This window comes from Nicotiana tomentosiformis, chromosome 5, assembly GCF_000390325.3.
Source record: "Nicotiana tomentosiformis chromosome 5, ASM39032v3, whole genome shotgun sequence".
NCBI classification, from domain to species: Eukaryota; Viridiplantae; Streptophyta; class Magnoliopsida; order Solanales; family Solanaceae; genus Nicotiana; species Nicotiana tomentosiformis.
The window spans coordinates 122,760,170-122,774,385 of record NC_090816.1 but is presented as its reverse complement, the minus strand read 5'-3'; the positions used below and the strand labels follow the sequence as shown (position 1 = coordinate 122,774,385).

Genomic DNA, 14,216 nt, shown 5'->3' with positions numbered 1-14,216 from the left:
GCTTCTGAACATTCATGCTAAGGTTCCAAGGTAGTGTTGCAACATTTGTCAACCAGTGAATCAATAGGGAAGAGTCAGCTTCAAATTGGATTTTGGTGAACCTATTATTGATACACCAGTTGATGCCCAAGTAGGCTGTTTCAGTTTCATCTAGGTTGTTGGTGCCTTCACCCAAAGGAGATGCAATTGCATGAATGAAGTCACCTTGGTGATTTCTGATGATTGCCCCTGCACCTATCTTACCAGGATTGTTCAACGCACTACCATCACTGTATAGTTTAACAAAATCAGTTTTTGGTTTTTGCCAAGTGACCTGGGTGATTTTGGTGTGAAACTGTAGGTTTTCAGCAGTATGGTATAGTACAGTCCATTTAAGAGGCCAAGTAATGGTTGGGTAGTAGGATTTGAGCAGCAGGTTGATGTCAGAAGTAATGGAGCAAATTACTCTGGCCATTGAAGATTGGTTGCTTCCATATTTGGCTCCACACATGTTTTCCACAAGTTCCAACATATGGTAATAGGAAGGGTATCCAATAGCAGGTTTTGGACTTCATTTTTACTCTTTTGCATCCACCATTTCACTAGAAGAGTGTGTAAGGGCATTTCCTCAAATAGAAAGCCTGTAGGAGCAGAGAAGATTTTTTAAACAGTTTTGGCAAAATGACCTATGCTAAAAATGTGGTGAACTGATTCTGCCTGGGCTGTAATGCAGCATACACATCTGTTGACAGTGGGAGGTCCAAAAACTTCAACTTTGTCATTTGTGGGGAGTTTATTTTTGAGAGCTCTCCATAAACAGAAGGACCATTTGAAAGGTATTTTCTTGTGCCATATCGTTCTATTAGTGAGCAGAGTGGGACCCTTCTTCCTTACTACATTCCAAGCAGAAGCACAGGTGAAATAGCCTACAGTTGTTGGTTTCCAAATAGCCTTATCAGGTACCTGAAGGATGTGATAGATAGGTACTTGCAGAATGGTAGGAATCATGTGTGCATGGGCAATGTTGTTGAGTTTTTGAATGTCCCAAGTGCATGAAGACCAAAATTCTGAGACTGTAATGTTGCCAGGTCTACCTCCTTGTAGACTGTAACTAGCTAGATGGCTAGTGCCCAGCCAATTATCCCACCAGGATGAAGAATTGCCTGAGTGTAGTCTCCATTGGATGTGTATTTCAGCTTCTTTTTTGTTTGTCATCATCTTTTTCCAAGTTTGTGATTGGCTGGAAGCCCACTTTTTAGAAATGGGGTGGGATCTCTGGCAATACTTTGCAGTTAAGAATTTTCTCCAAAGGGTATCCTTGGCTCTGAACCACCACCATTGTTTAAGTTCTAGGGATTTGCAAACATCCTCCATGGCTCTGAATCAAATTCCACCCTCCTCCTGTGGGTAAGCTAATTTTTGCCATGATGCCCAGTGGTATTTATTCTTGTTCTGATCCATTCCCCAAAAGAAGTTGGCTGCAAGTTTTTCAATTTGCTTGATCACAGTTTTGGGAGGGGAAACTGCAGATAACATGTGGATGGGGAGGGACTGGAGTACACACTTGACAAAAGTTGCCCTACCCCCATGAGATAAGATTTTTCCATGCCATTCTCTAATCCTTCCCACTACCTTGGAAGTGATGGAGTTAAAGTGGATGATTCTCTTCCTACCAGTGTATAAAGGGCAACCAAGATAGGTAAGAGGAGAGTCTTTTCTAGAAAAACCTGTGATTTGTTGAATCCTTCTGGTGGTGTATTGAAATGCACAGGGGGAGGTCATGAAGTAACTCTTATTCTTGTTGATCAATTGCCCAGATGTGTGTTTCATAAGCCAGAAGGATGTCCATGACTTTCTGCAGAGAAGCCCTACCCCCAGAGGTAAATATTATGATGTCATCAGCAAAACTGAGATGAGTTACCTGAGGACCTCTTCTCTCCACATAGAAACCATTGAAGAACTGGTCATGAGTAAGCCCATTCAGCATTCTGGATCCCCTTGCTTCAATACTCTTGTTGAGTGAAAGAACCCACACCTTGTACCATTGACAATTACTTAGTACCAGTTGTTAGAGAGGGTTCTCCAAACCATGTCAATCATTTTTTTCACTGAAGCCAATCCTTCTCATTATGATGCAACTGAAGGTCCAGGAGACCCTATCATATGCATTTGCCATATCCAACTTAATCACAACATTGGCTCCCACATTTGGTTTTTTGATACCTTGGATAATTTCTGGGCTAGCATAATATTCTCAGAGATGCTTCTGCCCTTGACAAATCCAATTTGGTTGGGGGATATGATTTTGGGTAGGATTGGGGAAAGTCTGGAATAAATGACTTTAGAGATAATTTTGTTTATGAAGTTACTCGGGCTAATTGGTCTAAATTCTGATAGAGAGTTTGGGAATTCAACTTTGGGGAGGAGAACTAAGCAGGCATGTGTCATGTACCTAGGCTTAGAGTGACCACAGAAAAAGGCATTAATCATATTAAAGAGGTCCTGCTTGATGATCTCCCAGCACTGTTGATAGAATTTCCCACTCAAGCCATCTAGGCCTGCAGCACTAGTTGGATTCATTGAGAAAACCACATCATGAACTTCCTCCATGGTGGGATCTTTGTTGAGAGCTTCATTATCTTCAGATGTAACTAGGAAAGGAATACATGATAACAAGTCTTCCCTAATCACACCACCAGGATCTGTGAAAAGGTTTTGAAAGTGATTGCATGTTGCTTCTCCAATTGCCTCATCTCCTTGGATCCAGTCTTTATCATCATCTTTAAACTTGTGGATAAAGAGTTTTCTTCTTCTTCCCCTGATTAAATTGTGAAAATATCTGGAGTTAGCATCACCGTCTTTAAACTATTGCACCTGTGTTTTTTGTTTCAAGACTGACTCCTCAGTTTTCAAATATTTGGTATACTGTGCTTTGAGTTCATGAAGGGTTGTTCTGTCAGAGTCTCTGTTGGTCTGTGCCCATATTTTTTCTACTTGTCTGACAATATCTTCATATTCTCTCACCTTCTCAAAGATATCACCATATTGTTGTCTAGGCCACTTACTCAGTTCATAACATAAGGTTTTGATTTTTTGGTGAAAGATCCACATTGGATTTCCATGAAAATTCCTATTCCAAATTGACTGAACCAGAGGCAGGAAGGATTCATTTTCAGTCCAGCAGTTCAAGAACTTAAAGTACCTTCTTGCATTGTCAGGTCTAACATGCATCTCCATGAGCAAAGAAGAGTGATCTGAGCCTGTAGATGCTAAATGGGAGATGGTAGTGGCAGGAAAGGATGTTAGCCAGTTGTCATTGGCTAGACCTCTATCAAGTCTTTTCCAAACAATGGCACAAGGACCTCTGCCATTGGACCATGTGTACTTTGGTCCATAGAAGCTAATGTCGGTGAGCCCACAATCTTCAATCATACATAGGAAGTCAATGCTTTTGCTGATTTTGTATGGGATGCCACCAATTTTCTCTTCAAAGGATGCAATGACATTAAAGTCTCCAATGACACACCAAGGAGTAGAGAGGACACCAGATTTGATTCTCAGGTTGTCCCAGAGTGGCCTTCTCAGAACTGGCTTGCATTTGGTATAAATGACTGTGATGTGAAAGGGTTCACAAGCTTCAACATGCTTCAATTCCATTGTGACTTGTCGTTCATCTGAGTCTAGGACTATGCCAGTGAAGTCCTGATCCCAGAACATCCAGATTTTGTTGTTGGGGTTAGAAGTGGCTTGGTGCATGGACAATTGGATTTTGAAATGGTTGAGGTGAGTGTCATCCAGGAAAGGTTCCAGGACAGCAATGGGGGAGATTTTATGGAGTTTTCTGAGTGTTCAAAGTCTCTCAAGGGATCTAGAGGTTCTGATACCTCTGACATTCCATGTGAGTGTACTTATCATTAAAAATGGGATGGGAGTTTGTGGTTTGGTGGAACACTGCTAGATACAGCTCTGCTTCTTGTTAACCTTGGTGAGGGCCTCAGTCTGGAGGATGTTTTTTGTGATGTTTCATCATGATTGGCTACCCCATTGATTGCATTAATCAGGAGGTCATAGTATTGGTTCTCTTCAGGATCTTCACTGATGTCAGCTTCATCATTCAAATCACCTCGCATCTCATCTTTTGATAAATGGGTCTGTACTCATCCATCTCAAGAGAGTATTTGTTCGAAGGGCATTCAAAAGCATTGAAGTTATTCTCCTCCATATCTATAGGGGCTAGAAGTGGTTGGGAAAGGGAAGGATCTGCCCCTGGATCTTTGTATGCAGTTGACTTGTCAGCTGAACCTTGACCAGAGTTTCCTAGTAGATGATCCATAGGCTTATGTGATAGAGTATGTGGATCGCTCTCAGGATTATAGGATGGGGAGTGAGGATCATTCTCAGATGGTTCATTGATGCTGATTCCTACATTTTGTCTCCTCCTAGCCTTTCTTTTCTTTTGGTTGGGCTTGTTTTTGGATTAAGGAGCTTGAAGATTGAAATCTCAGCTTGCATGAGCTTTTCCTTTTCCTTTAAAAGGCTCCTCAGTTGATCATTATGGGAGGCAGTTTGGTCATCCTCTGAGTTGATAGTCTCATATTGCTCTTCATTCACATCTGTAACTATGTGTTTGGTTACGTGATTGACTGGTGTTTGATCAGTGGTAGCAGGGGCAACAGGGTCCAACCTATGGTCTGTAAATTGTGCAAAGGCACACTCATGCAAAACATGAGGAATTCCCACCCCTTTTGGAACCTCTTCCTGCCTATCTGTAGGTTTCTCCTGGCAAACCTCATTTCCTCCATTAACTTCAACAACAGAAGAACCAACATGGGGGTTGAGAGGATTGGGAACATGATGTTGAGTAACTGAAGTATTAACCTTCTACAGATCATTAGAAATCAGTGGGGAGGGATCAAAGGTGATACCTGGCTGGAGAGTTGCAGTATTCAATTGTGTGGATGCATTGTTAGGTTGAACTGCATTTTGCTTTGGCATGTAGACTTGTCGTTGCTTTTTGTTTGTTTGTGAGTTGCCTTTGAAGTTTTTCCTTTTTTGTGTTTGCCATTCATCTTTTGAAGGAGCAGCTCCTGAACTTTGGTGTTCTTCATTGTTTTGTGATTCATTGGCATTTTGGTTTTTGTTTTGGTCTTTCCCTTGGATGTTTGGTGTGCCCTTAGGTGCCTTTATTTGTTGTTGTCTTGCTGCTCCTACATGGTATGTGTCATTGATGCTCCTTGAAGGTTGTGGGTCACTGGAAGCAGCTGCAACTTCTTCCTTTTTTCTCTGTACTTCATCATCTGCTTTCTTCACTGGACAAACATGAATAGAATGTCCCTGGTGTCTACAATATATGCAGTACTCAGGGACATTGTCATACTGGATCTCAAGCCATTGACCATCTCCATAGACATTTTCATCATATCCAAGCCATACATGGGAAGGCCTTTCTTTGGTGAGGTCTATCTGTATTTTTACCTTGACAACACTGCCTCTTATTTTTTGAAATGAAGCTAAGTCCAGGAACATGGCTTTACCAACTGGAGACAGTAAATGAGTGAGTATTTCCATGTAGTAAAGATGCCAAGGCAACTCAGGGATGACAATCCAAATAGGAACAATAGGTGAGTCTTTATTAGGCTTAAAAACAGGATTCAATGCTTCCAATTTCATCATGTGGCCTCGTATATACATGTATTGTTTGGTCCACACTGTTGAATGATCATACTCATTATCTAGGTCTATGTACACAGTCCTAGCATTGAAGTGAGCAATCTTGACTCCACCCCTGAGTTCAGTCTGAGCAATAAAATTTTTTCTAATTACTTCCATTTTAGGCATGGTGTTGAGGAACTTGCCCACCACAGTATACTTGCATCTGTCAGCAAATTTAATCACGTAATCCTCCTTTTTGAAAATGACAGCATGCTTAACTTGTTTTGTTGTAATGATTGGTGGAGTGAACTGGATTGGGGCAATTTCAACTTCATGTCTAGCTCTCAATCTGGTAACATAAGATTAAGTAATAGTTGGAGGAGGAGGGGGAGGTGAATTTTCCAAAGCTTTGGTTTTCATGTTGGGGTTAGTAAGCTGAGTGGTGCTATTAGTGGTTGGAAGGGATTGCACTGATGGTTATGCAGGTGGAGGAACTTCTGCAGTTTTAGCTGGAGGTTTGTAGTTTTTCTTGGGGTGTTTTGGCTTCTCAAAATTGGAGAAAACTTTAATAGGAGCTTGGAGAGAGGGCAACATGGGTGGAATTGCTACCATTGTCGACCATTTGGACAACTGGTGATAGAGGATTAGCTTGGTCTCTATGGTTTTGGTTTGCTGCTAACGTAACTTCTATATTAGCAGCTTTAGTAGGGGGTAACAAGGATTGTTTGAATTGCCTGGGAGTAGTTTTGGGACTGCTGGAAATCTTGATCACTAGTGTTGACTACCTGATGCACTGAAGGAGAAGGTAAGGTTTGGCCATCAACTTTTTGAGTTATTTCTTGTAAATATTTTTGGCGAGTAATTTCCTGGGCATCGTGAGAGACCTGATCAATGCTTGGATCATCTAATTGAGTGGCAGAAGTGGCTATCGCATTTCGTCGATATGATGACCCAAAATGCCATCTTTAAATTTAATAATTAATTTTGTGTTCTAAGACCTTGAAAAGCACTATTTTATCATTCTTCGACTTGCGTGCACAGTCCGTAAAAATTTTCGAAAAGTTTTCAGGTGAAAAATGGATTAAAATGTGAATTAGAGGTTTAAAACTCAACTGAGTTGACTTTGGTCAACATTTTGAGCAAACAGACTCGGATCAGTATTTTGAAAGTTCCGACAGGTCCGTATCGTGAATTGGGACTTGGGCGTATGCCCGAAATCAAATTCCGAGGTCCCTAGCCCGAGATATGGAATTTTGATAAAAAGTTAAAAGTTTAAGTTCAAATAGTGACCGGATGTCGAATTTTATGCAAACGACCCCGGAATAGAATTTTGATGATTCCAACAGCTCCGTATGGTGATTTTGGACTTAGGTGCGTGATCGGAATTTTCTTTGGAAGTCCGTAGTGAAATTAGGCTTGAAACGGCTAAAATAAGAATTTAAAGTTTAGAAGTCTAACCGAGTAGTTGACTTTTTGATATCAGAGTCAGAATCCAGTTTTGAAAATTTTCACAGCTCTATTATGTCATTTATGACTTGGGTGCAAAATTTGAGGTCAATCGGACTTGATTTGATAGGTTTCGACATCGAATGTAGAAGTTGGAAATTCTAAGTTTCATTAAGATTGAATTGGAGCATGATTCATAATTTTAGCATTGTTTGATGTGATTTGAGATTTAAAATAAGTTTGTATGATATTTTAGGACTTGTTGGTGTATTAGGTTGAGGTCCCGAGAGCCTCGGGTGAGTTTCGGATGGTTAACGGATCAAAAGTAGGACTTAGCTGCTGCAAAAGCTGCTGCAATTTTTCTGCTCGAAATGCTGTCAAAACTCGGCCTGCCTGCCAAAATCGAGGTCCCTGACAAATTGAGGTCCCTGACAAAATCAAGGTCCCTGACAAAATCGAGGACCCTGACCAAATCGAGGTCCCTGACCAAATCGAGGTCCCTGACAAATCGAGGTCCCTGACAATCGAGGTCCCTGACAATCGAGGTCCTTGACAAAATCGAGGTCCCCGACAAAATCGAGGTCCCTGACAAATCGAGGTCCCTGACAAATGGAGGTCCCTGACAAAATCGAGGCCCCTGACAAATCGAGGTCCCTAACAAATTAGAGGTCCCTCACAAATCTGTAAGTTATAAAAACAGGGGACTTCGTCCCATTTGCCTTTTTGACGAATTGGAGCTTGAGGAGAGGCGATTTTGATATATTTTCAAGAAAAAACATTTGGGTAAGTGATTCTAACTCGGATTTGGTCAATATACACGAATACATCATTGTTTTCACCATTTAATTAGTGTTTTGAGATAGAAATTTGGGAAAATTATAGAAATCTCATAGAAACGAATTTTTGAGATTTCGGTGTCGATCCGGAGTCCGATTTGAGTGAAACTAGTATGGTTAGACTCGTAATTGAATTGGTTGTCAGATTTTGTAAGTTTCGCCGGATTCCAAGATGTGGGCCCCACGGGAAATTTTTGAGCTAATTTCGGATTTTTATTGAAAAGTGTAATATTTTCTTATGAAATTGATTCCTATAAATTTTGTTGACTGTATCGAATTAATTATGACTAGATATGAGTCGATCTTAGTCAGAAAAATCGAGGAAAAAGCATAATACTTGATTAAATTGGAGCAAGTCGAGGTAAGTGACTTGTCTAACAATGTGTGGGAAAAATTCCCTTAGGATTGATAATTGTAATGTGTGAAAAGTCGTGTATACGAGGTGACGAGTGTGTACATGGGCTAAATGTGAAAGATTATGTTTTAAATTGTGTAGATCATTGTTGCGCATTAATTAAATTATTTTATTTTGTTATATTCTTCATTATTGATTTAATGTTTATATTTTTAAATTTGCTTGACCTTTTCCTGCTGATTGTTTTATCTGTTTAGTTGGAACTTGGTTTCTTTTATTCTTTGCATTATTTGAAGGTTGATTTTATTTAAATTAAATATTATTAATATAAAGTATTTGATATTTTTAAACTTGATATTGAAGCAACGTATTAAGGATTTTGAAATATTATTTTCCTGAATTATTTACTCCTGAATATTTTTGTAAGATTTTTGTACTTATTGTGATGGAGCAGTGAGCTCTTTATTGTGAAAAATATTATTATTGAATTATTTTGACATGAGCTGTGAGCTCTTTATTGTAAAAAAAATATTATTGTTGAATTATTTTGACATGAGCCGTGAGCTCTTTATTGTGAAAAAATATTATTGTTGAATTATTGTGATGGAGCAGTGAGCTCTTTATTGTGAAAAAATATTATTGTTGAGTTATTTTGACATGAGTCGTGAGCTCTTTATTGTGGAACAATATTGTTGATGAATTATTTTGGCAAGTTAAATTATTTGAGCACATGAGGTGCAAATTGTGATATAATGTGATATTGATACGCATGTGGTGGTATAAGGTCTGGGTATTGAAACGCATGCGGTGAGATAAGGGTGGCTTGATACGCGTGGCTAGTAGGGGTAACTACTAGAAGTCATGCGGTGTGACAAGTATGGCTAAAACGCGGGATGCTATTTCGGAAAAAATGTTTTCTTTAAAATAAATTGTGAAGGCTCCCGCGATGAGATAAGGAAATGAGATATTGTGAATTTGTTTATGATTTGGGACTACGAGGTGGTACCTCGGGAGTGCCCTTGTTGATATTGATTTATGGCCGCAGTTGCCTTTGATTATTGTTGTGATTTTCTTCAAGTTGAAAAGAATTCTGTTTTGTTTCCACGAGGTATTTATTTGCCATTATTTGATGTAATTAAATGTGACATACTACTTGATTCATTTCCATTATCATTTTATCTTATAATATTCTTTAAACATTTTACCATGCCATTATTTATTCTCCAGTAGGGCCTGACCTGACCCCGTCACTACTCTACCGAGGTTAGGCTTGGCACTTACTGGGTACCGCTGTAGTGTACTCATACTACGCTTCTGCACATCGTTTTGTGCAGATCCAGGTACATCTTATCAGACCATGCATCAGTAAACTAGCTGTACGAGGAGACTTCGAGGTATATCTGCCAGCGTCCGCAGACTCCGGAGTCCCCTTCTATCTTACTATGTTGTCTTCCTTATTTTTCTTAGACTTTGATGTATAGAGACATAGAGAATAAATTCTTTGAAGCTTGTGACTTATTTCTACCAGGTTTTAGGAGTTGAAATTGTTTGAATTGTAGTTTATTTATTTCAGATATTTATTATTATTCCGCATTGATAGGCTTACCTAGTCTTAGAGACTAGGTGCCATCACGACATCCTACGGAGGGAATTTGGAGTCGTGACAAGTTGGTATTAGAGCTCTAGGTTTATAGGTGGTATGAGTCACAAGCAGGTTTAGTAGAGTCTTGCGGATCGGTACGGAGACGTCAGTACTTAACTTCGAGAGGCTATGGAACTGTTAGGAAATATTCACTTCTTTGATTCCTTATCGTGAGGCATTGATTTAGCTTGAAACATATATCTTATATTCCTTTGTATCCACTCGTGTATGACATTGCGCATTCGATATCAGTTGTGCGTCAACGGTTTGTGATGTCGTAGATGGACTACGAGGGAGCCAGAGATGCTCAAACATTTCCTTAACGTGTGGTTCCGACTGAAGATGCGGGCATATTGAGAGATCACCTAGTTAATCATGTGCGGGGTGCAATGGACATTGGCGTCTAATTGATTTATACGAGCTGTGAAGGTTATTATTGTGGATCATCGGACATTGTGACCTATGACTTCACGACGTCCACTATCAATGGGTGGATTGCGGGGTCATGCATTATATCAATTTTGGCCTAAAATGTATATATGTGGTACTGAAAGGTTCCCTAAAATTTACACATGTTTAAGGCCTGAGATTTTGTAGAGGATAAGGTCGGGACTTGCGGTATGTCCGCCTCCTTAATAATCATGTACTTCAGTACCAAAGGAGTTATAGAAACAACTCTAAATTTGCAGAAGGTCTACTCAGCGTGAATGTCACGGTTGCGGATTTTGGGGTGCTTCGGAGGAAGTACACTTGTTGACGAGAGTCTGGACTCTGTGGTTCGTGACAAGATTTGTCTGTATGGAGATCTCTACTTTTGTGATCGTTGTGTATACATAGGGGTAAGGATTACCCCAAAGAAGAATCGAAGAGTATGCTAAGAAATGGGTCAGCTCAACAGTGTTGAGTCAGCATAACAAAAGAAGAAATTTGCCTTGGGAGAGATAATTCTCCACCGGTGTTCGTGGAAAGCCTATGAAGAGGGCAGACCAGCCAATGCAACATCGCCCACTTGGCTCAGTTCTCAGAAACGCTTTTGAAAGAGTTTATTTCCCAGACTCTCCGTAATGCGTGGCACATAGGGTATGAATGGTTGCATCAGGTCACCATTGACGGTGTCAGAATATGCTATCAAGTTCAATAAGTTAGCCCGTCATACTCTTACTTTGCTTCCTACAGCCAGAGGGCGAGTTCACAGACTCATTCAAGGACTGCATTATGATCATAAAATTTTGTACAACTCGGGAGCTAAAAGCAGATACTTCATTGTTGCTAGTTGTACAAATTACCAAGATATTAGAATGTGTTCGGGGTGAGGAAAAAGGAAACTAAGGAAACCAAGACGTCTCGAGGTTCTGTTTTAGTGGATTCTACTCTGCAAGTATAAATCATTATGGCAGGGGCCCGAGCAGTCGGCCAGCCCAGTCCGCACATCAGATTACTCGGGGTCCTCCAGTAAGTTCTTTTAATTCATCACCGACATGAGTTCCTACAATGGTTATTCCAGTTATCTGGCACAGACTCAATATGGGCAGCCAAACCCCCAAACAGGTTGTTATGAATACGGTGATATTATACACATCATGAGAAAATTGTCCCAAACTTGGGAGAGACATATTTCATCAAAGCACTCAGGCTACGTGCCCCATTGCTGTTACTACACCACCCAGATGACTAGTTAGGGGTGGAGGACAAGCGGGTAGAAGGCGTCCTAGAGGTGGAGACCCAGCCGTTGATATATTTTTATGGTATGGCGGAGGTCGCTACATCAGTTGGTGTCGTTACAGATACGACCTTGATATAATATAAAGGAATAATTTTCTTAACTTGATTCGGTTCTCAGTATCGAAACGAGTCCTTCTATGGTGCTCCACTTATGAGTGAGCTTCATAATTCTATAATCTACTTATGTGTTTCCCCTTGTTGGGAGATTTTATGGAGATAACTACGCCTATCATTTAGTGTTGGTCACTAATAAGAGCTGCGAGGCTAAATGTGGCTTTCTGTTACTCATTTCGGTAAGTTTTGATGTAAATTCCGAATAATTAATTGCAAATTGTGAATTATATGCCCTACCAGTGTGGTGTTCATTATATGTTATGATTTTGTTTAACGGAAATTATTTAGAAAGAGCAAATGGAAAGTTTCGATTAGCACGATGTGCATATTACTTGTGATTCAGAACTGAGGACGAGATCCTCGTATTTTTAAAATAAACTGATATGTTTAAACCGGGCTACGAACTGCGGTGGAAGTTATATAAGGACGAGATCCTTGTGAGAAAAAATCTTGTGTTTAAGTTCTCCCTTGTGAGATCCAATTTGTACTATAGTACTAATAGGGAGTCATGCCTATTAGGCTTATTTGAAAATACTTATATGAGATCCTCTATGCATACTTGCCAAATTTGTGTTGTAATTATTGAGTTTTAACCTACGAGATAGGTTCCCGCCCAGGTGACGTTAAATGTGACTCATTAATTTGGGTAAATAATTTTGAGGTCTTCATGCCTCGTGTCTCGTTATCAGTATTGTGAAAGTTTGAAATGAGATTTTTGTTAACATGAAGTTAATTGGTGATTCTGTAATTGATTATGAACAACTATTAAGACCAGATTGACCCAGAAGGGTGCTCCGTTCAGATGGACCGAGGAATGTGAGGAGAGCTTCCAAAAGCTCAAGACAACTTTGACTACAACCCCAATGTTGGTATTACCTATAGATTGAGGGTCTTATACTGTGTATTATGATGTGTCGCGTATAGGTTTCGGCGCAATGTTGATGTAAGACGGTAGGGTGATTTCCCACGTGTCCCGACAATTAAAGGTACATGAGAAGAATTATCTGGTCCATGACCTTGAGTTAGCAGCTATTGTTCATGCCTTGAAAATTTGGCAGCATTATTAGTACGGTGTCCATTGTGAGGTCTACACCGATCACCGAAGTCTATAGCATCTATTTAAATAGAATGATCTTAATTGCGGCAGCAGAGGTGGTTGGAGTTGCTTAAGGATTATGATATTACCATTCTTTATCATCTTGGGAAGGCCAATGTAGTGGTCGATGCCTTGAGTCGTAAGGTAGAAAGTTTGGGCACCTTAGCATATTTACTGGTAGCAGAGAGGCCTTTGGCCTTGGATGTTCAGGCCTTGACCAACCAGTTTGTTAGATTGGATGTTTCCGAGCCGAGTCGAGTTTTGGCTTGCATGGTTTCTCAGTCTTCTCTTTATGATCGTATCAGGGAACGCCAATATGATTACCCCCATCTGCTTGTCCTTAAGGATACAGTTCAGTACGATGATGCCAAGGAAGTCACTATTGGAGATGACGATGTATTGCGGATGCAGGACAGTCTATGTGTGCCTAATGTGGATGGCTTGCGTGAGTTGATTCTCTAGGAGGCTCACAGTTCGCGGTACTCCATTCATCTGGGTGCTGCAAAAGTGTATCAGGATTTGAGACAGCACTATTGGTGGAAGCGGATGAAGAAAGACATAGTGGAGTATGTAGCTCGGTGTCTAAATTGTCAACAAGTGAAATATGAGCATCAACGACCGGGTGGATTGTTTCAGAAGTTAGAGATTCCATAATGGAAATGGGAGCATATCACTATAGATTTCGTTGTTGGGCTCCCACAGACTCAGCGAAAGTTTGATGCAGTTTAGGTGATTGTGGATAGGCTGACCAAATAAGCTCATTTCATTCCTGTGATTACTACTTACTCTTCAGAACAACTAGCTCAGGTATATATTCGCGAGATTGTCAGACTTCACGGTGTACCAGTATCTATCATCTCTGACCAGGGTACACAATTTACCTCACGGTTTTGGAGGGCAGTACAGCATAAGTTGGGTACTCGGGTAGAGTTGAGTACAACATTTCACCCTCAGACGGACAGGCAGTCCGAACACACTATTCAGATACTGGAGGATATGCTTCGTGCGTGTGCGATAGATTTTGGGGGTTCTTGGGATCAGTTCTTACCACTTGCGGAGTTTGCTTACAACAACAGTTACCAGTCAAGCATTCAAATGGCTCCGTATGAGGCTTTGTATGGTAGGCGGTGCCGGTCTCCAGTGGGTTGGTTCGAACCAGGCGAGGCTAGACTTTTGGGTACATACTTGGTTCAGGATGCCTTAGAAAAGGTTAAGTTGATTCAAGATCGACTTTGTACAGCCCAATCTACACAGAAGGGTTATGCGGATCGAAAGGTTCGTGATGTTGCATTCATGGTTGGTGAGCGGGTACTGCTCCGGGTTTCGCCTATGAAGAGTGTGATGAGGTTCGGGAAGAAGGGCAAGTTAAGCCCT

General features: G+C 40.5%; 3 protein-coding genes across 3 annotated transcripts; 1 reads left to right on the top strand and 2 right to left on the bottom strand.

Annotated features, from left to right (window-relative positions):
• Nucleotides 1-642: 642 nt before the first annotated feature.
• Nucleotides 643-1,353, bottom strand: LOC138893097 (uncharacterized). Its single transcript, XM_070176868.1, has one exon. The coding sequence runs from the start codon at nucleotides 1,351-1,353 to the stop codon at nucleotides 643-645; it is 711 nt and encodes a 236-aa protein (XP_070032969.1).
• A 3,048-nt stretch (nucleotides 1,354-4,401) lies between these two features.
• Nucleotides 4,402-5,808, bottom strand: LOC138893096 (uncharacterized). The gene is made up of 2 exons (XM_070176867.1): nucleotides 4,905-5,808; nucleotides 4,402-4,844 (listed from the first exon to the last, which is right to left on the bottom strand). The coding sequence occupies exons 1-2, from the start codon at nucleotides 5,806-5,808 to the stop codon at nucleotides 4,402-4,404; spliced, it is 1,347 nt and encodes a 448-aa protein (XP_070032968.1).
• An 85-nt stretch (nucleotides 5,809-5,893) lies between these two features.
• On the top strand, nucleotides 5,894-13,304 carry LOC138893095 (uncharacterized). Its single transcript, XM_070176866.1, has 2 exons — nucleotides 5,894-5,983; nucleotides 12,894-13,304. The coding sequence occupies exons 1-2, from the start codon at nucleotides 5,894-5,896 to the stop codon at nucleotides 13,302-13,304; spliced, it is 501 nt and encodes a 166-aa protein (XP_070032967.1).
• The last annotated feature ends 912 nt before the right edge of the window (nucleotides 13,305-14,216 follow it).